The sequence below is a fragment of the Rousettus aegyptiacus genome, unplaced genomic scaffold, assembly GCF_014176215.1.
Source record: "Rousettus aegyptiacus isolate mRouAeg1 unplaced genomic scaffold, mRouAeg1.p scaffold_m13_p_18, whole genome shotgun sequence".
In the NCBI taxonomy this organism is placed as follows: Eukaryota; Metazoa; Chordata; class Mammalia; order Chiroptera; family Pteropodidae; genus Rousettus; species Rousettus aegyptiacus.
The window spans coordinates 6,625,823-6,648,480 of record NW_023416293.1 but is presented as its reverse complement, the minus strand read 5'-3'; the positions used below and the strand labels follow the sequence as shown (position 1 = coordinate 6,648,480).

General features: G+C 36.0%; 2 protein-coding genes across 4 annotated transcripts in view; one reads left to right on the top strand and one right to left on the bottom strand.

Moving 5' to 3' along the window:
• The window catches only part of CDC73 (cell division cycle 73), an 84,331-nt gene that overhangs the window by 38,915 nt on the left and 22,758 nt on the right, over window positions 1-22,658 (top strand). The window contains exon 11 of the mRNA XM_016122685.2: window positions 17,322-17,379. Coding sequence (XP_015978171.1) covers window positions 17,322-17,379 — 58 coding nt within the window. The remainder of the gene's footprint in view (window positions 1-17,321; window positions 17,380-22,658) is intronic.
• B3GALT2 (beta-1,3-galactosyltransferase 2) lies at window positions 4,459-11,542 on the bottom strand. 3 transcript variants are annotated; one of them, XM_016122687.2, is made up of 3 exons: window positions 10,934-11,542; window positions 6,934-7,104; window positions 4,459-6,516 (listed from the first exon to the last, which is right to left on the bottom strand). In XM_016122687.2, the coding sequence occupies exon 3, from the start codon at window positions 6,388-6,390 to the stop codon at window positions 5,122-5,124; it is 1,269 nt and encodes a 422-aa protein (XP_015978173.2). In that variant the 5' UTR covers window positions 6,391-6,516; window positions 6,934-7,104; window positions 10,934-11,542; the 3' UTR covers window positions 4,459-5,121. The 3 variants fall into 3 exon arrangements, with proteins under 3 accessions (XP_015978173.2, XP_015978174.2, XP_015978172.2); XM_016122688.2 differs by having other exon boundaries at window positions 6,934-7,073; XM_016122686.2 differs by lacking the exon at window positions 6,934-7,104.

The window sequence follows — 22,658 nt, the reverse complement described above, 5'->3', positions numbered from 1 at the left end:
AAAATATGTATGGTTGTGAAATATGAACCATGCTACATTGTTTCGTATCTTCATTTTTTTTGGAGGGTGGCTTAATAGAGTATATGAGTGTTCATCTGTTATCAAATAGTCTCTGCATCCAAATTTTAAATGACTGTAATAGTCTACTATATAACTACCATAGTTTATTTAATCTCTGTTAGGACATTTAAATTTTCTGCTTTACTGCTTTGATTATCACCTTATTATAGATTTTAGTTGTGGGCTGATGGATCATAGGCTTTTGTTAAATATTTTTAAGTTGTTTTTCAGAAAAACTTTACCAGTTTACACTTCCATTTGGGGACTTTCTCATATTCATTACCCGTATAGAGTATTTATTATTTTAATATCTTCCAGTTTGATGGGACCTAGTTTCTAAGTGCATTTAGATGACTACTAGTGAGACTAACTATATTTTATTTATCGGATGATTTCATCATTGTTTGTGATATATTTATGGTTTGTCAGATTTCTTTTGGAATATCGATGTTTTTTCTTACTGACTTATAAATGTTCTTTATATATGTGAAGTTAATTATCCTGTCAATTATTATAAATATTTTCTCAATTTATAATTTGCCTTTTTAAATTTTGTTTATGGCAGTAGTAAATTTTATGTAAAGGTTAGTATTTTATTTATCTCTTTTCTCTTGATTTCTTTCTCTATTTGATTTCTTTTTTACTCTAATCAGTAAAATATTTCCCCTGCCCCCTCATTAGCATCTTTAACAGTACCTGGCATGTAATAGATTCGATAATTGTTAGTACAGTATTGTACTTACTTTGCTCTACCTAGAATTTATTTTTGTAATAGTATGAGTTAAGTAGTAATCCTAAACATTAAATCTGAAACATTAGCCAGTTTTTCTATTAAATATTGGAATATTAAATTGTGTTGTTCATGATTCTAGGTTACTATAAATGCTAGGGTTTCTTTCTGGTCTATTTTTTTTTTCTTTCTTGGTTTAACTACCCAGTTCTTGTGTCAGTACAAACCAAACACATTGTTGCTTCATAGTAAGTTTTTTATCATCATTTTCAATGTTTTCTTAGCTACTGATACCTTTTTTCCACATTAACTTTTTATAATCATTTTGTGATTTCCATCCATACACACTAAAAAATCAAGACTCTTAGTATTTTAATCTTTCTTTCGATTGATTTTTGAGGGTTTTTTTTTTTTAAATTTTGAGTTAGTTGATTTGTTAAGTGTTATAGAATAAGTTAATATGTATTTTCTCCCTTTTCAGTACTTACATTTCAGTTCAGGAATCATTGAATTTGAATCATTTAATCTTTTTTTATGATTCTTTTATCTCTTTTTTTCTAGTGTTTAGGATATTGTCTAAAGTGAGATTCTTTTATCTCTTTTTTTCTAGTGTTTAGGATATTGTCTAAAGTGCAAATTTAGAATCTGTAGGATTTAATTCGAAGTTGAAATAATTAGATTAATAACAGACTGAAATAGTTGCTTTAAAACTCTGTTCATTAGCTCACATTTGCTGGTAAAAGGGCAGGAGGAAGACAAGTTTCCGTAAATGCAGGAATGTCATTTCTCCCCCTCTGGCAAATTGTGTCTTGGAAGTAATAAGTTTATAGTTACATTGCGTTTAGAGGAAGGTTTAGAGGAAGGGCGTGTGTATGTGTCCATGGGAGTGTGCAGTGATGGGTTTCTTCCTGAAACTCAAAATGTCCCTTTTTAATACTTGACGTGTGCGATCTGTCTTCTGAGTAATGTTTAAGCGCTAATACTTATACTCTGCGATATATTAGAATGTGTAGCGGGAGTATTAGATCTGTGTTACTTTAATAGTCAGATTTTGTAGTTAAGCAATAAAAACTGGGAGAAAAAATTCTGGAATCAGCTGGATCAGAGGATTTTACCATGTCATCACAAAGCAGTAGTGACTCACCAGTAGAGTGGATAAATGCAGTGCTATCTGTTCTATTAAAAATGATCAACTGTGCTTCAGAAGAAGCACCTTGTGTGATACTTAAGTGCCACCTGCTGTTTACAGTGCGTCTCAGTGCCCAGAGGGGTAAGAGATAAGCAGTAACCCTTATGCTTTTCTAAGGTTCTGGCCACCAGATGTCAACAACTGAAAACTAGAAGAAAAAGCATCTGAGGGATCAGATTTCCTCTCCTTTCTCTTCTCTGTATTTTCACCTAACATCAGGTGCCCTCCAGTATGCGAAAATGGTCGTGAGGCCTGGAGGCCCTGGCAAAAGATGAAGGATAAGCAGAGAATAGAGGACAGGCCATTTTTGTTTAGCTTTTTAGACCATAACAGGTGTCATATGTGAAACATACAGACTAGTATAATGGTTAAGGGTGCATGGTCTTTGAAATGGAACCCCACTGTTTTGCTAGTCGTAGAGGTACTTGACCTCTTGCATGAGTTTTCTTTGCTGTCTCTTACTGTTATTTATAAGGATTATGTGAGACATGTATATAAAGTGCTTTAACAGAGTGCCGGGCACACAGCATTTGCTCAGTCAGTCTCTGTTGCCATTGTTATTACTTTCATAGGTGTTTCTAGTAATAGATAATAATATTCCAGTCGATATTATATATGATTATGCTGTATACTAAGAGGTGAGAAATTTAAATTATTTACTTGAGTTAGAATTTCATAATCTATAACTTTGATCAAAATCAAGTAGTGGAAGTATGAAAAGTTTTGGTACTTTCGTCTTCTAAAGTATCTATTTAACACCTAGAGCATAAAGATTATTCCGTAATTTTTCCTTTGACCAAATGCAGTGCTGTCATTTAAAATTATATTTTCATGTGTAGTAAAAATTACATAGTACTGGATCTGAGTAAGGCACAATACTTGGTGAAATGTTTAAATATCATATTTTAAAATATATCAAAATTTATATTTTGGTGAAGAAATCAGCTTACATATTGTTGAGTGAAAGGTCAAATATGAATTAAAAGTAGAATGTTTATTTTAAAATAAGGATTTTCAGCAGTACTAAGAAACTTTATTATTTGGTCCAGTGTTCTTTGAGAACTCAGTATCATTGGATTAACATCAGTTTTCAAGACAGTGTTATTATCAGGGATATAGAAATGATTTTCAGTTGATGCCTGAAGTAGAAGGAATTTAGTTGTCTGTTGACTTGTTTTTCATAAGTCAACTTTTTAAAATTGAATTTTTCCAGAAGGACAATACCATCTTTTAAAGATACAGCATTGTAATTATAAAACATCCTCGACAAATAGTGCTGGGGTTCTGTTTCTTTATACACACCAGTGCATGCACACATGTACACGCATACACTTAAAAAAAAAAGAAAACTCAAGAGGTATAAATAAGAGAATTACTCTGCAGTGGGGAAAGGATTCTTCTTTTCTTTCCTCATGCTTACCTAATTTGGTATTGTCCTCTTATGTGTGACTTTTATTTAGTAATTTTGGTTTCTAGTTTTAGTCTTTTTTGTAATCATATGGAATAAATTAAGTGAAAAACAGACTTACCAAGAACTGGGGGTGTTATATAGCTCAGCTTTCAGAACACTTAGACTACTCAATTGAAAATGGGAGATAAATTGAGTATAAATAGAATTCAACGTATTAAATAATAAGTACTTAACAATTTCTGTGATTCTGACCTTTATCAAATGTTACAATTCTCTTTTCTTACAATATCACTTCAGAATGGAATCAAGGATAAAAATGATTGTTACTAGAATTAGGATAAGTAACATCATTACTAAATTAACATTGATAAACTTAAAATACTTGTATGAAATAAAAACATCATTTTAAAGTTAGTTGGTTTAGTATCTCCTGATTTTAAAATTTGTAATGGTGCCAAACAAAATTACTGTGAAAATATTTGTACCATAACACTCAGTAAAACTTTTTTGTTTACCTTTTTTATTAAAAACTCAATAAAAGTGCATTGTATACATTGTTCATCCTAGAATCAAGTGTTCATCAAATATTTGTAGTTTTCCCTCGTCCCTCCCCCACCAAAGGTTTTTAATTGGTGATGCAGAATATTTGTCATCTACCGAATTAAAAACTGCAGGTTTGTAAACTTGGCACTCAGAGAAAGAAGTAGGTGCCATAAAATGATTAAGTATTGGCATGGGTACACCTGCTGTCAGGAAGTAAACTTCCCATATGTTGCAGTTTGGCAGACGTGCATCTTAACAATGAATGAAAGTGCTGCTGCACTCTTTGTTCTTTATCTTCTTTCAACAGCACCTTCTCTTTGTGCCTGTAAGTAGTCACTTTTGCTTCAGTTAGAGGAACAGGCTATATTTTCAGAGATAATGCTTGAAGAGTGTAGTAACTGATCTAATGGAATAACTCATTGAAATACTAGCTCATTGGCCCTTAACACCAATGAGGAAACAGGTTCATCTATACTGAAACATTTAATTTTTTGTTTCTATAAAAACTTGAGCCTGAGACATATTGATTTTATCATGTCATGTCAAAATAATTTCCCCCAACATATGTGAATATTAATAAACGAAAATGAGTATCTCAGTTCTTTTTAAAAAGTAAATACTTAGATGAGAACTGCATTGATGAGACGTCTGATCTTTACAAATGCAGTTCTGGAATAACTCAGCTAAATCTTATTGCACGGGGTACAGTTTTTAGAGCCCTAGCATAGTCAGGTCAGAAAATTTATCCTTTGCACAATTACAAAGTTTGCTTAAAATTGACAATAATGTTTTATTTACATTTAATTATATATTGACATGAAAAACTGAATCTGAAATGAAGGGTCTTTTGACTTTCCATATCTTAAATTGAAATTTATGTGAGAAACAAATGCAAATACACCTATTGGCCCCTACATAACACTTGAACCATTGATGTATGCATGCTTGTTACTGCATGTCAACACACAGAATCTTCTTAAACATGTTTTTAAATAGATTCTTTCAGGATACCTCTTTGTATGTAATGTAGTTTTTAGAATTACCGTCTTCAGAAATTAAAAAAATATTTTCAGAATCCTTTTATGTGATGAATTTTAACTAAAACTTGTCCTAAGGGTGTAATCATTTTTAACTATACATGCTTTTAGCAATATCTTACAGATCGTATGTTTGAAAAAGTTGTCCTTCCTAGTGCAGTTTGCGGTGGCGGTACCTGCCTGCTTTTTCCTTTGCTGCATTGGCACAAGCGTTGTGCTTGTTTTGTTGTAAATGGTTCCAGTATTTTATCAGTTCACTAGGCTGGAACTGATGAGAGGTAATTAGGTGGCTATATTTACAGCTCGAATAAGAAACTCGCCAGTGATTGAACACAAATTCATTGGGAGGGGGCACGGGATCAATTCTCAACTTGGCAAGACAGATCCCTACGTATACGTCTTCCAGGTGCAAACGACGGATACTTAAAGAAACTTTAAAAATCTTTTCTGCCAGATCTCCAGAGAAAACATAACCAGTCCCAGAACAGAAGACAGGGTAGCGCTCGCTCGGGTAGAGGTCTGGTGGCATGTACCATTTGCTGTCTTTGTTTCGATTGGGCGCATATCCTCTCATGAGATAACCAGTGAAATAGTTATGCCTGGGAGGCAGGTCTGGCTTCAGCAATTTGTGTATTAAGTATTCAGTGTTGACAAACATGTCACTGTCAGTTTTCATAACATACGGAATATGTGGGCAGTAGGTTGCGACCCAGTTCATGCCCATCAGTGTTTTAGTGGTCAAGTTGTAGTATGTATCTAAATACTCCTGTTGAATTATATCATGGTATTGTCTGCTTTCTTCCAGTATTGCTCGTTGGATGTAGTCATTTAGCTTGATACTTACGCCCAATAAAAAAATCCGTGTGATCGGGACCCCGGGCGCTAGGCTCTCGTTTCCCCAGGTGTGCCGGATTGCGTGTCTGGCCTCCGCCTGTCCCGGCTCTGCAGCTATCAGCAGCAGTAGAAAGGGGCTTTTCTCCTGGCATTTTCCAGGTTCGTTGATGATGTACTTGAAGCGGTAAGAGTTTGGATGCCCAGTACCTTTTTCACTGTACATAGTTCCATTGGCACTAAGTGTGTTCTCTAGCCCTGTGACTCCTTGTGGCGACAGGTCTGTGTTATTGGAATTGGTTGCTGTTTGAGGCCTCAGAGTTTGAGGAGCTGTTTCTTTCCAAATGTTTCGAAGTGAGCTGTGGTTCGTCTCACTTTTTGTAGAGCGAAATCCTCGGAAAGTGTAGGTCACAGGGTTTTCTTTGAATCCAGCCCTTCCTGGCAGCCAGTCATGATGGTTGAAAAACAAAAACATGGCAAAAAGAAACACGAGAGAAAGCACACCAAGAAGGTGCGTGCGGAGCAGGGACCTCTTGGCGCTCCAGCTCATCTTTGCAAAGCAGCAGTGTCTTCTCCTCCACTGAAGCATGTTGCGCGAGCCCAGGATGGGATGTGGTACACCGGTGGCCGAAAGTGTTGTTTCCTTATGCCGAGTCGGTGCTAGTCTTTGGTAAACATCTTCTCATTCGGTCACGTTGTCTCCCTTGCAGTCATTCTATAGAGGTAAAGCATAAAAGTTTACAACACGCTAATCATTACTGAACTGCCTGAAAGAGAATTTGGATGCTAATAAGATTAAGGCAAATAAAACTTTGAATCTGTGAACATATAACCCAGGAACGAAGGTTCCAAATTATTTCCCCTTGTCAACATAACATAACCTCACTGAGAGAAGGATTCATTTCTTTAAAAATAAACCTTTGTAGCTCAGCGAGCACTTTAAAGAGAAGTGATGGATTTATTCTGTTACACTTATTTTACTGTGTCAGTACTTTGAACCTAAGTTAATGATTTACAAGTTGTATATATGTAGAAGAGAAAAACGTTACCAGATTCCAGAGACAGGCCATGTAAGAAGGCCTGAGAACAGATGGGAAATTTATTGGCATTAATTAAAACTGATTTGACATACCATTGGTGGTATGGTGCCCAGTCAGCGGCCTTTTTTGTAAAATGGTCATGTATCGGTTGTGGGACAGACGGTGCAAGGTCGATTATGGCAGAGTTCTGTTAGTCACAGTGCACTGCTTGGCATGTTTCCATTGGCCCCTACTGTGCCGAGAAAGTGAATGAGAAGATGCACCTGTCAAAATTAATTTTCAGGGTCCAGTAACTTCAGTGCAGGATTTTAAGACAGTAATAAATGATGAGCATTTTCAAGCACTCTTTTCTAATTTTAACCTTCCTCTTCAAATATGAGGTATTCAAGAGATCATTACCCTCACTTAGACTTAAGATTGATTTTTTAAAAAATATAGCAGCTAATTATCTTTCATTATCTTTGGCCTTGGCGTAGAGTACCATCCCATTTCCCCTGTTGAGTCTCCATGTTAGAATTAAACAAAGAACTACTTTGAACAGTCTTTTCAGATTTCGTACAAAATATAGGCACTACTGTCATCCAACTGTTTTAACATTTTAAATTTCACAAAATGCATTTTTAAAGATTCTTAAGTTATGCTGTGTTCAAACCTTGCATGTAGGGAATTTGTTACATTTTTAGGATTTTTGCTAACATGACATTTAGAGCCCTAGATTGAAAAGAAAAGAGAAAAGAAAAGCAACAACTGTGAGATACCAGTATAGGAGTTTCATGATACCACATACTAAGAACTGGCCGTGTTATATTTGGACAAGGTTTTGCAGTTCTTAGTTTTTCTGGATCAAGGCGTGGGGGGTGGGGTTGGACAAAGGGGCTGTAGCTTGAATTCTAGTAAAAAAAAAAAAAAAAAAAAAACTCTGAGAAGGGGATTAATTTGTAATTTTAATTTTTAAAACTTTTTTGTGAGAATTTTTTCTTTAAGCACAGGAAAGGGAAAGCTAGTCAGTTAAGAAATGCAGTGTAGGAACAGTTATTTGAAATTATAACATGTATGCATATATGTTTATTTAGCCTGTGATATTGAGAGATCCACGGTTAATGCCAAATTTGCTTAATCCTGGCACAAAATGGAAGTCCTCATATAACTGAATAATTCTACAGTAAAATTCACATAATGTGAAAAACTTTGAAAACATTGATTGAAAGGTAAGGTAAATGTGTGAATAAAAGTACTTCTGGTCATAGCCACTAGGAGGAGCAAGTAGGTGGGAATGTGAACAAATGTCTAAAGTGTGATAGTATACAGGCGCCAGCTTTTGGTAATTTCTAGTATCTGAAATTATGTAGTACTTTTAGAAGTTATATTTCTCAGATGTAGAAAATTAATCATTTCGGAGCTATGAATAGTGATTTTAAATTTTGGGGTTTTAAAAGCATAGGATCTAGTTTGCTACTTGTTAAAGTTTATAACATGAATTTTAATTTCACATTACTATAATGAATGTCAAAGATACTCACTATACCACTAAAACATAGTTCTTCAGTGAGCTAAGCTGAAAATAATAGAGCTGAGTGTTCTGATTTAGAAACTGACTTCTTCCCTTCTTGCACTTGTAAATTCTTAGCCAGTCTGTTTAGACTGAGAAACTCTTTTCTAAGCTTTTATTTCCAAATAAAATATTTGAAAAATAGTAATGAGTCTTCCTGCACCCCATAAGTTAGCCAGTAGATACAAGGGTTATGTGTATAAATTAAAAAAAAAATGGCTTTTAAAATTTATTTGATAATCTATTTTAAACATTCCAAAGCTAAGTTAAATGTATCAGCTTTCTGTTGATATAATAATGCCTGGGGTCTGTTTGAAAGTCTAAATCATTTAGATCTTTTAAAAGTGTAAGTTTGATTGTTTAAGAAGCAATAAATACAAGGTCAGATGTTTGAATATAGAATTGAAGAAGTGAATGAGGGTAAATATCATAGTAATGAATTGTATTTTTCTAGAAATAATATACCTGAAGTGATAGCTCTAAAGTATTTCAGTGTTACAGAAAACAGGAAATTATTACATATTGCAATCTAGCATAAATACATAGTTTATGGTTCTATATAATTTTGTAGCAGTGGGTGATTGAGATGCATCTTAATTTAAAGTCATAATATTTGTATGTTTGTAAATATTAAGCTGCTCAGCCTTGAAATCATATGTAACCATTTGTTAATCTCCCATTGATAAAAAGGCATGTGTCTAGCTTAAAGTCTTATTAAAAGTTTCTCAGGTATTATAATTTTTCTTTTAAAAAGAAATTAAAATGTCAAATTTTTATTATATGATAACATCATTCTCCAGCTAATGCCTGTTTTATTTTAATTTTCAAAAGATGGGAACAAGACAAAGTTAAAATATTTTGGCATTCTAAATAGTTTTGCACTTTTAGATTTTCAGCAGAGAAGTAGCTTTGATTTATCTCATGGATTTTCATGATAATTTTTCAAGTTATTAATGTGTGTTTATGTCTTATGGATTGAAGTTCACAGGGAGAATATTACTATAAAATGTTCGTTTACTTCTCACACACGCGCACACACATACAGACACTCTATCATTTGGCTTTTAAGAGTGTTGATATTTTCAGTCTGTTAGAATAGTTCTAAATTTAAGTGGTGCTTGAATAGGAAAATTCTACTTTTTTGTTTTGAGATATCTAGCTTATAAAAATGTTTAATTGGTGACTTTAACCTTGAGAGATAAAGGCACCAAGAGAGACTTCAGATTTTTACAACCATGTTTTGTTTAATACTGTCAGATTTCATTTGTAAGTGGAATAAAAAATTAATGGTTCGAATGAAAGTTGCTCTTGAGGTGTAATATTAATAGGGCCTGTTAGAACTTGTTTAATCTTAATTTTAGAATAGAATGCTTACATGTCTAAAAATGTTTTCTTTTTATGATTATTAACTAATAGATTATTGAGTTGTGCTGTGAAATTAAACAAAAATTAGGTATTTGATAGATTTGTAAAAAAATTTAGAGGCATCTTTGAGTTCCTGAACTATGAGCTGCTATGATTGTTGCTAAAATAGTTTATTAGATTTATTTCTGCCCTGCACACATATATTGGGAGTAGTTCTTTACTACGTATTAATGTATCCTGGAAGCACAGTAGCTACATTTAACATGTTTTTTTTGGGGGGGGGGCTTTATATTGCTATTTATGGATATTTTTATAACAAAATATTTTCATAATATGTTTTTGAATTTCACTTTAAAAATGATCACCAACAACCTTCTATTTGATCATTTAGAATCAGTCTGTTGCTTAAAATCAAAGCTCACTATTTCAAATGGGGGAATTTTTAGCAAGTACCAGTATTTCTTTGTTTAAAGTTGTATTCATGGACTCAGTAATCACATGCAAATCCACTGTGATGGTGTGCTCTGCACGAACTCCCTGCCTATGTGATCCTATGCAAATGCTTTCTTTTTAGTATCTTATCGTTGGTAATACTTAAAATTTGGTGCTAGCTTAGATTGTGATCATGATCTCTATTTGGGGAGATGGATATTGGAAGGAAAATTTTGTTACTAAAGGCTGCTATGGATTAAGGTTTTGTTTTAAAAGGATTGAAAAAGCTCTTGATAATAAGATCATCTTCGATACTATTTATTGTAATTTCACTGCATTGTCTCTTGATAGCCATTTTTTAAGGGAACACTGTAATTTATGAGATAAGGGTTCAATTTGACCTAATTTGGCAGAGGATTGCTATGTTTGCTTTAGTGGGCTACAGATTCTTTTTTTTTTTAAGTTTAATTTCTTAGAGAATTTTTAAAGCACATCTTGTTATTATTTGCCTTTTCCCTCATATACGTCTGTAATCCGTAATTACTCCAAGCTACATATTTACTTGAATAAAGCAGTGACAGCTTATTCTAAATAATGACACATTTTAAAATATATTTAGAAACCCTTTCATAGTTTCAAGGGCAGTGAACTGTATGAACTTGTTTATCAGAGACTAGTGCTTCCAGGGCTAAAAAAAAAAGGCAGCAGACATTTCAGTGGATATCACACATAAGATATCGACATACCTTCCTTGGTCAGGCCATTTGTGTGGAGAAGATTATGCCCACTGAACGTACTTTTGGCTCGCCATCACTTCAGCAAAAAGATGCTATCGAACATGCGCACATCCCCCAATAGTCTGCCTCCTGCGATTGCTTTTCACAGTATCCAAAGTGTCCATCTGTCTGCTTGTCTTCCAGGCACCCTCCTTCTTCATATGGGTCCTAGTCTTCCGAGGCTTTCCCTTTCTTTCATTTTCTCTTCCTTTAAACAAAAGAGCTGTAGTCGTCCGTTCTCTTTGGAGCACTGTTGACTCTTCCCGACAGTTGATGCATTGAAGCTTTTTACATCTGCTGTTTTCCTGGCCGGACAATGCAGTGCTGTGTTCTCTTCTCAGTATCCATATTTCTAGTAATACCACGGAGCTGCAGTGTAAAGCAGCCGGAGCTAGAATGGAATGCAATTGTATTGGAAAAGAGCAGGGTTTAATTCTCTTTCGTTGTTGCCTGGCAGCTGCAGGAGGAATTCTGAGCAGTTTTACTGGGATTTTAGTCTATAACATGAAATCCATGTAGACGGGTCCTCAGCTGCTGCACAGGCAGGCAGCAGTTTGAATGTGGGCTTGACAGATGCTCTCTCTGACAGAGCAGACTTGAACGTCACTGCTTGGCTGAATCCCACGTGATTGTTCGCATTAATTTGGACTAAAAACCTAAGGTAGGGAGAAGCTTGGAGATATTGCTTCTATGTGATTATATATTCAGTACCAGGGACGTGATGGGTGAATCGTATGAAAATGAGATGATTATGAAATGGTTATGATTTTATTTTTTTCATCTTTTTCCTTTTCTTTTTTACTTTGTTTCAACACAGGCTTTCTGAATGGTTTCAGTATTAGATATTGCTTTTCATGTTTCTTACGTGATTGATTGGGCATAAGCAATATAAGCTTTTGTATGTAACTTGGTATGATTTAACCCCTTCAGTGCACTTGTTCCCTTGAAGTTTTTTTTTCTCAAATTCCACCAATTTTACCAATATCTAGTAAGACTCAGACCATTTTCTTTTTGTATCTGTAACTCAGACCCCTCGCATCCTTCTCTGTGGTTTATTTAAATCGGCTGTCATAGATTGCTTTACTGGCACGTGATGTGATACAGTCCACTTCTTTTTTTTTTTTTCCCCTCTTACATGGTTTTGAGTATTCCAGAAGGCAGCAAAACTTTATTTTTAATCACTTTTAAATGTCAGCATTTATTTATTTTTCCTTTTCTTTAAAATTACTTAAATGATAGAATTCAACAAAGTGATACAGTAGATACAGCACACGTGTACAGGATCTTCCTGGTGGGTCATCAGGTTTTACTAATCATAGTTACTTGTCCTAATATTTTAGGATGGGTTAGTAACTTTCTGTCAAGCAGATTTTTTTAGTAAGCACTAGATACTCAGATATTTCTTTGTAGGGTTAGTCTCCTAGGCATTTTGCTTCCTTTTTTTCCTGCAGAGTACTGAGACACTTTCTCTTTTTTTTAAGCTTGAAGTATCAGTTTTTCCTGACACTTTAGGGACATGAACTCCTAGAACTTAGGTTCTGGAACTTAGGCTCTATGTCTGTTGTCATATATTCGCTTCACCCCTCCTATCTTCCCAGTAAAGCTTATAATTTCAAATATAGATTTACATTATTTCTAATATTTAAAATTTTTTTGTCATTATATATTTTTAGTGTTGCTGATGAATTGTAGTTTTAGGAATCCTTCGACTGCCTTTCAGGAGTGCATGTGACTTTCCTAGAAATCTTAGAAGGAACATTAAGAATTTTTAAATGGAGACTTCAGGCCTAGAGCTTTGACTTTCTGTGTTAGGTATGAGGAAGTCTTGGCATTTAGTCCTTCTGTCCAGCGTACCATGTGCTCACTGTTCTTTTTGTTTGTTTAATTTAGGTAGCAGAGTAGTGCTTAGTGCCTCCTTAAAATAACCGATTTTACAAACGTAGACATTGATTCAGTAGATCAGTGTTTATCAGCAATACCTTACGTAGGATTTGACTGTGTAGCTGGCAGCAGTATGACCATTTATTATTAACCCAGAATCAGAATGGATGCTAAGCGTACCTGAGATGGTAGATAAATGGCTTTAATACACATTTAAAGATGAGGAACCGGTGCTTAGAGCTGTAAATTAATTATTCTAAATATTAACTAATTGGTGATGAAAAGACTACAGCTACGAGTTGTCAAGAAAGATCATTCAGGTCCTTGTGCATGTTTCTTGACCATCACACTATGTGGGCTGGACAGTTCATGGGAATTTTTTTCTAGTACTAGCACAGCATACCCAGAAATTACTCATTGGAGTGTAAATGGATGTGCACATGTTTACTTTATTTACCTATTCAGGAAACACACGTTGATTAACTACCATGTGCTGACATTTGTAGTTAGACACAGCTTATTCGATATTTGGGATCCAGAAATGGTATAGCCACATTCCTTGCCTTTCCTTTCTCTAGGAAGGATAAAATACTTATTTTTGCTAGTTGTTTTTTTTTTTTGTTAATTTCATAGAAAAAGTTGCTCTTGCAACTACAGAGTGGAAGAGTTTAGCACCCAGAGCCACCTCAGTGCTACCTCAGGTTGAATGAGAAGGTAAAGCCCTCGAGGCACTAGAATGGGCATGGGAGGAAGAGATCGATGTTGGTGACGGTGACGAGGAGCTAGAAGATGCGGAGGAGGAATGCTGAGCTCCTCTGCTGGCCGCAGGCTGCCAGTACAAAGGGCTGCCGGGCCCCCAGAGAGGCTGGTGGTTCCCTGCCCTCAGTGGGGACACCCCAGGGACAGGGCCAGAAAAACAGAGCAGGCATGAGATAAAAGTTCCTTTAAGTGCTTTTTCTAGCAACCCGTATATTTCCAACCAAGAGAAAAACTGTAAAAATCTTATGACAGGCAGGCTCGTAGAAGTTCATTCTTTGGTTTCTTTTAATATCTGAATTCTGTGGTTAGACCTCACTAAATGTGACAAGTTTCTTTGTCAGACTTAGCAAACTGGCAGATATTTTGTTAAGTTTTATAGTTATAACTGTCTTGTGATTTTTACTTGCATAGGTCTACTTTTTAATATATAACATATCCCTGATGGGAAAAGGCAGTTTTTACTAAGTGCGTTATGGGTGGGTTTTCAGGTTTCCCTGAACCTATCTAGAATAGAACAGTCCGCAAGGAGTCAGACTTTAAAGACGATTTGCTATACCTCTGTCAACTTTAAAAATAAATAGACATTTGTTTCACCAGCAAAAAGGAATTTGTTCAGGAATGGCAGAGGAGTGGCAGTTTGGGACATGCAAGCTATGACAAACCATAGGCAAGCCTGAGAGGAACTCAGGAGAGAGAACAAAGGAGCGGAACCTTATAGAGAAAAGGGTAAGTTGGGAGGGGATGCTTCGACCAAAAAAGTTCATTGGAGGAAAGCAAGAGTTTAAGGCGGTGATGGTTTCTCATTGGCTGAGTCTTGGCAGTTTCCCATGGACTAGGGTGTTGTTGGGCAGGGGGAAATCGTCCCTCCTCCACCTCTAACAGTGACAAAGAAGTAAGCTGCGTCTGGTAGGGCATGAAAGGCAGGCTTCCCCTGTGAGGTCTGCACACGGCAGGGTGGTGCCTGAGTGCTCCCTCGGGGCTTTCTGGCTGCCATTGAAAATAAGATTTCTTTATTTATTTCCACACCTCCCGACTCTTAGTTTCTGCTAGGTACAGAAGTAATTATTATTTTTTTAGTTAATAGTTTTGCAGGGATTATTACATGATGAATCAGGAATAGACTTACTGGTAGTAAAGATAAGTCTTTTCATGGACTTGTATCTGTTTATTTAATCTAGAGAACTTCAGCTCGGTGTCCTTGGTACAAAGAATGAGGGAGAAAGGGGTGTTGGGGGAACGCTTCAGCTGTGGCGGGCGGTTTCCGTTCGGGGGGCACGAGCAGCTGTCCCTGAGTGACGGGAGAAGGGCCCGAGGGGGACGGCGTCCGCGCTGGCCCCCTTCCTCTGGGTGCCGCGCGGTGAGTGCTTGGCCCCTGAGTGCCAGGCATGCGTTTCAGCCGGTGCGCACCTGAAGAACTCGCTGTTTTTCCAGCGCTGGAGAAAAATCTTAATGTTTGGATTAGGTGTACTTTCCACCACAGTACTCTGAAAACGCCATTTGACACAGTTATTTAGAGACCAGTTTTAGTCTTATTGAGACCAGTCAACAATTCTGTGTAGTAATGTTTGCTTGGAGTTTATATCTTCACTGTTTTGACTTAATAGTAGATGAAATTTTTTTCATTACATAAGCAATTTGGATGAATGGCATATTTTCGGCCATTTAATTTTAGTACATCGTTTTCCCTTTTTGAAGAAAAAATGATTGTTTATTAAGAGTTTAGAATTTTTCTTTGAAGTCAGTAAATGATTTATGAACCAGTTTTACTATTCTTTGAATTTACAAAGTGGGAATTAGCCTGATTGCAAATTAGCAATCTCAGAACGACCACAAGTGTCAGTGTTTGCCTGCCTTATTTTTCTCCTTCACTTTTCACCAACTCGTGCAACAGGTATTGTTTAAGAATCTTGACTTGAAAGCACTGTCTCTTTCAGAACTAATGGTAGACTCCTTTATCTGTTTTAATTCAGATAAGCCATTAATGGTCCTAAGGGAAAACGTAAGCATTTGAAATGAGCAATAACGTGGCAGACACTTTTTTTATAGTGTGCTTGTACGTTCTTTGGCGTCTCAGTAGTGGAGCTGTTTCATGTGAACACACGTCAGCTAGAATCTGTCTGTGATTTGGTACATGCAGGGGATACTCTTGGTTAGAGGGGGGGTACTGGGAGTAATAGTGCTTTCTAGGAGGTGTTCTAGAAGTTCATGAGGGAGGTTTTGGTTGACAGAGTTATCGAAGGTCACCTAGTGAGTGGGGCCAGGTGAGGTAGTCTAGTGCGTGGGACATTCTTTGAAAACAACATAGGCTACTTCTGTGTTCTCTAGAACTTCTGACTGTCCCATCGACTATCTGGGTGTGGGTAAAAACTTTCTTTATAATTAAAGAACCTAAAACACAATTGGAATACAAAGTATATTTTGTCAAGTTTTAAACATGCGCAGAATTTTTCTAGGAATTTAATTCCAGTGTATATGGAAGGAAGATAGTACTTAACTTTATTCTGAACTTTGCCAGTAGTTCAACATTTTGAAAAATCATGTTACCTGTAGCGGTGTTGGTCATAATAATTGAACCACCAACACAATGTAATGGTTCCATTCACTGTGATTTTATGTACAGGTACTAGTATCGGATTACTTCATTATGTCTTCTGGTATAATCAGGTCTGAGACTCACATATTGAAATACATGTCGTTATAATTTCTTTTCTATTCCCGCTCTTTAATTCTCCCCACCCCCCAACTTCCACCGCTAACGTAGGGGATATTGCTGCCTCCCCTTAAAAACTGAATCTCTGAAGGTGGGGCGTCTCCTCCCACGCACGCAGGATCTGGTGCCCCTGATGCCCTCGGGGGACCTGGCGCACCAGGGGCCTGCATGCTCCTTGGTTCAACGTGGGGCGTGAACCCAGGACCTTCTGCGTGTAAAGAGACGTGCTAACCACTACACTATGGAGCCACACCTGTAATTTCTTTTAAAATTTATTTCTATAAAGAAAAATATTTTAATAAAAAACCGTGAATATGATTGAAACTATAACACTAAAGGCAGACAACTTTTTAAGTGTCTTAAGCATTTCATAGTCATCGCCTAAGTATTTAATTGATACTTCAACAAGTAGGATATTTCCTGTAGATATTACATGCTTAGTAATGAGTTGAGAGTTGTTACTTCTGTTTTTAAAATATTTTCAACCACTCTTAAATGTAACAAATCTCATCTTTATAAATGGGATTATTGTTCCTGAATATTTTAAAGGCATTCAATGTGAACTGCATGTGTTTTTTTTAATGCCCTCCAAAGTAACATTGTTTACATTTTTCTAAAGTGAAGTCATGTATTATTTATTCATTTTGAGACCATTTAAGGGGGGAAAAACTGACTCGATTTAAAAACTTGATTTAATTGAAATTTCTGAGTAGTTAAAATTGTCAGTTAAGCAAATCATTAAATATTTGAATAATATTACATACAATAACTACAGTATGGTAACAAGTTAAATTTATTTTTACTTGATTTTTACTTCATGACCAATAGCATAAAAGATAAAGTTTTTTTTTTTTTTTAAAAAAAAGCTCTTAGGATCATAGCATGCTCAGTGGAGTGACTGAGAGAACAATAGATATATGGAATTTCTTTGTATTGATGTAATGAAGGTGTTTAGCTGTTACATAAAAGGAACTTTGATGTCACATGTCATTTTTTATTCTTTTAAAGGAGGGTGCATCAGCTCGTAAGACTCAGACTCCTGCAGCACAGCCAGTACCCAGACCAGGTAAAAATATAAAACTTGATTATTTTTTTTCCTAAGTGACTCAACAGTGGATTTTCTTTTTTATATTTGTAATACTTTGAAGGAATTGAAATTTTACTAAAATACTTCTAAAGCGATATAAGACCATTTACTTGAAAATAGGTATAGTTGAAGAGTTTAAGAAATGTTTTTATTTGAAGATTCTAGAAAAATGCGTTAAAAAGCTGTTGATAACTACCATCCCCTCACCAATTCCTTGTTTGAGTTCCATGAAGGTACATGTGGATGTGACCCCCCCCCCCCCCCCCCCGCATAGCAATATAGAACCGTAGTTTTAATAGACCGATGTGCAGCTTTGATACTTACAGTTTCAGATGCCATGTTATTTAGCATATAAGGTCTGTAATCATTTTTTAAAAATGTGTTACAACAAAGGTAATACCGAAGTTATTTTAAAAATATTTTTCTTCCCTTTTCCTGGGACCTAAAAAGACTGATCTTTATAAATGCACATACATACCAACATTAAATTTATTTTAGGTGTCTTGGGTTTGATTTTGCTGTTTGTTTTAATGTTATATTTAGCATAATTTCAGTACTAGACTATACCACCTGTCTTTTTTTCCCATCATCTTTGCTATTGAAAGTGACTGAAGAAAATGAAAAGGGCCGGAAAGGCACAGGCAAGAATTTTCCTGGGTGATCTGCCTCTTAAATGTAGTACTATCAGTTGTGTAGATTTGGATATCTTTTTATTTGTAATGTGGTCGTACACAGGCTAATTCTAAAAATATGTAGATTATAAATATTAAATATTCCTGGAAACACTTTAAAAGTATGGTATTAATATTAAATAAGGTTTATGTTAGAATGGTTCCGTGTCCTGGGTCTCGGTATGACAGTATTTACCTTTTTAAAAATGGTAGTGGATTCGTTTGACGTCCTCGTCATTCCTGTTTTTGAGGAAGAGTGGAGAAAAAGAGTGCTTCATTAGCCATCTTGAATTTGGAGCACACTGGATATAATTGGTTTCAGATGACAAGAATGTGGGACTATTTTTAAGTAGACAGCACCATTCCAAAGCCATTATGAAAGTATAAGGAAGAGCAATTCAGTTCAGTAAATATTATTTGAATGTCATCCATGTGCTCAGTGTCCGCAACTAGGAGAAGCTATGAAGGGGCTCTTTACAGGGAAGAAGGAAATTGTGAAGGAAGTAGGGATGGGTGGGCTGAGTTGGGCCCAAAGAACACAGCCTACAGAGTGGAGGAGCATTGTGGCGGCAATTGAATGAATGATAGATGCAGAATTGCTTGTTTTTTTTTTTTGGAAGGGAGGGATGGGAGGCTCTAGTTTGTCAGTCTAAAGAAGATCCCATGAGAAGTTTAGAAATGGTGTAAAAGGATAGAAAGCACCACCTGAGGATTCTAACCAGTTCTATGTGTTGTGCGATGTAAAATTGTCTCCATCTCACATTTTCCGAAATTCATTTGGCAGACAGAAAAGGGGCGGGGGAGGCACTGACACCTGAGTAAACCAAGTTGTTGGCATGTGCCCTGTGATCAGAGGAAGCTCAGGGAGCTGGCTTCTGCCAGACGTGTGGTCTTGGGGAAGCCCATGTAAAGTAAGGAGTTCTGGGTCTTTTCAGTTCTTAATAGTCTGTCATTCTTTTTCAGTTCTACCAAGGTGCACTGGAGATTAAACTGGGATTAATCTGAACGAATGTCTCAAAACCAAATTTTCTGATGCCCATTATGTGATGTTAGCTCTTCCTCCTTCTACTCACTACTCCTACAGGTCCATAATTCCTACCCATCATTCTACAAGCAAAGATTATTTTATATGTTTTTGCACTCATTTATCTCAATAAGACCCTTGGTTTGATTGGATGTTAGCAGTTTGTCATCTTTGTCTTGATCAGTGGATTTTTGTTTCGCAGCAGGAATGTTAAATATATTTGTTTTGGGGTCCTGCCCAATTTTGAAGGAGTATTTTGTAGTATGTGACATTTTCATCTTTATTATCTTTTTCAAATTGAAAGAAATATGAGTGTACAAAACATCTGGCAAATGTCATGGTTACAGATGAGAGGTTATAGAGTTATAGAGTTTGTTAGGTGGAGTTTGAACCATTTGGGAATGGGGCACTGAGCCACCAATGCTTTTTCCTTCAGTGAAGTAACTCAAGGATGGACTTCCACTTTTTTTTTTTTCTTTATCCTTCATCAGATATTTATTTAGCACTAATCGTGCTATCAAGTCCCTGGTAAATCTAATATTTTAAAGTGGATACAATTATCTCCAATTTCTAACCGTTCCTTTAGGGGATGCAACTAACCAGAGGCTCGTTTCCCAGTGGATTCAAAAGCACGAGCCTTTGATGAACCTTTGACCTGGGCCTGGTTGTCATTTCCTTTAAAGGTGCCTATCACTGCTCTTCCCACCTCTTTCTGATGCATGCAGAAGGCATACTTCACTTTCCAGCTTTAATTCTTTACTTCTACTTCATAGATATTCTGAAATGCATAGCTGGCTGATAGCTCTAGTTTATCTGCTTATTGCTCACGTGAGATTGGAAGTTAGCAGCTCTATGTACTTTAGATTTCTCATGCTAGTCAGTCACCCATTTTATAACCTGGGTGCAGGTTGGAGTACCTCATCCTATAATTTTAAATCTGTGAACTGATGATTTTCAGAATTGTATCTCCAATTCAAACATCTCTTTTTTTGATTTTTATTTTTCAGTTCGAGTTGACATTCATTCTTATATATGAAATATTGTATTTCAGATGTACAGCATAGTGGATAGACATTTGTATGATAAGTTTAGTACCCACCTAGCACTATAGGTAATTATTACCATATTATTGACTCTGTTCCCTATGCTGTATTCACATCCCCGTGATTGTTTTGTAACTACCAATTTGTACTTCTTAATCTTTCATCACCCTTTTCATCCAGACTCCCAACCTTCCTCCCATCTGTCAATCACTAGGCTGCTCTATATATGTATGAGTCTGTTTTCATTTTGTTTGTTTGTTTTGTTCTTTAGATTCCACGTATAGGTGAGATCATATAGTATTTGTCTTTATTATTTCATGTAGTGTAATACCCTCATCCATTCATGTCATTGCAAATCGTAAGATTTCATTTTTTTAAGACTGAATAATATTTTGTTATATATAGGTACCACATCTCCTTTTTACAATTGTCTATTGATGGGTACTTAGTTAGCTTCCATATCTCGGCTATTATAAATAGTGCTGCAGTAAACATAGGCGTGCATATCTTTTTGAATTAGTGTTTAGCTTTTCTTTGGATAAATACCCAAAAGTGGAATTGACTGGGTCATAAGGTAGTTTTATTTATAATTTTTTGAGGAACCCCCAAACTGCTTTCCATAGTGGCTGCACCAAATTGCAATCCCACCAACAGTGCAGGAGGGTTCCCTTTTCTCCACATCCTCGCCAGCACTTGTGTGTTGATTTATTGATATTGGCCATTCTGGCAGGTGTGAGGTGATAGCTCATTGTAGCTTTAATTTGCATTTCTCTGATGATTAATGACACTGAGCATCTTTTCATGTCTAATGGCCATTTTTATGTCCTCTTTGGAGAGATGCCTGTTTAGGTCCTCCGCTCAATTTTTAATTGGATTGCTTTTTGGGTGTTGAGTTGTATGAATTTTTAAATAAATTATGGATATTAACTCCTTACCAGGGAGTATCATTGGTAAATATCTTCTCCCATTCAGTAGGTTGTGTATTTGTTTTGTTAAGTTTCCATTACTGTGCAAAAACTTTTGAGTTTAATAATGTCCCACTTTTTTTTGCTTTTGTTTCCCTTGACTGAGAAGATAAATCAGAGAAAATATTACTAAGAGCACTATCAGAGAGTTTACTGCCTGTGTTTTGGGTCTTACATCGAAGTCTCTAATCTATTTTGAATTTATTCTTGAATGTGGTATAAGAAGGCAGTCTAGTTTCATTTTTGTGCATGTATCTGTCCATTTTCCCCCAAATAATTTATCGAATAGACTCTTTTTACACCATTGTATATTCTTGCCTCTTTTGTCATCGATTAAATGACCATGTAGATATGGGTTTATTTCTGGACCTTCTGTTGTGTTCCATTGATCTATGTGTCTGTTTCTATGTCAGCCCCCCCCCCTTTTTTTTTTTTTTTGATGTTTTCCACAAGATGGCTTACTTCACATCTTTCTTCTTTGTTATTGAGAAAAGGCACCACCATCAACTCTGTTTCTTAAGCCAAAAGCTTGGGAGTTATTTTTCATTCTTCACATTTGCTTATTGCTCTCATCTGATGTCGGCGAATTCTGTCAAATTTACTTTTTCTGTATTCCAAATTTATCTATTTTCTCTTTATCTCCAGTACCACAACTCAAGTCTAAACCGTCATTATTTCTCTGCATCACTGTACCTTAAAATATTATTCCATGATCTGTTTATTTCTGGCCCCCAACAAGATATATACAGAAATTGAGAGTACAGCACTGTCAATACCCAAGTGCTTGCTCATTTTTCTAGTAATTCATCATTACTGCATTTTATTCGGTTTTAACAGAGCATCTTTTTCATAGGCTCTGAATAAATATTTAAGTGAAAAACATAATTATACTTGAAATCAAACACAGGAGCAATAATGCTCATTCTCAGCCTATAAATGATCAGTCACTGCGCTTGCTGAAGCAGTGGTAGTGGTCCTAGGCGCAGTAGCAGTTAGCATCAGCTATAGCCACAGGGTTCAGTAACTGGTAAATAGGTGTCAAGGCGTGACTATGGACTTAAGGTGCATCATTGTTGTTTTTTAGACTCTTACAGCAGTATTGAGATGTGGAAACTATTATTTCTGTTACGGTTGCATATGGTTGAGGACCGCTGCGGTTGAGCAGTCAATCAGTTCAAGCAGCCAGGGTAATTTGCTTAGAAAGTGCCAAAATGAAGATATGCATTGATATCATCTCAATACAGACTCTTGCTCTTGGTGGGTGACTCTGCCCTGTTATCAGCTCTCCCCACACCCCTGCTTTCCAGCTCATCAGTAGCATGGGCCTCACTGTGGCCCTGTGTTGGCCTTACTTATGGCATACCTATAATGTTCTTGTGTATTTTTTTTTTATTATCAAAGCTCTAAATTTAATATTTTTAATACATGCTTTTATAATCTTGTGCTTACTTTCAGTCTTCTTAGCTCTGATTTTAGTGAGTCATTTCCAAAATTCTTGAGTATCGTGGGCTCTCTTACCACTTCGGTGAGATTTCAAAGATGTCTTTTTAGTATT

What these genes read in the sequence shown, in the direction of transcription:
- B3GALT2 (XM_016122687.2), bottom strand. Translation starts at nt 6,390, where the DNA reads ATGCTTCAGTGGAGGAGAAGACACTGCTGCTTTGCAAAGATGAGCTGG.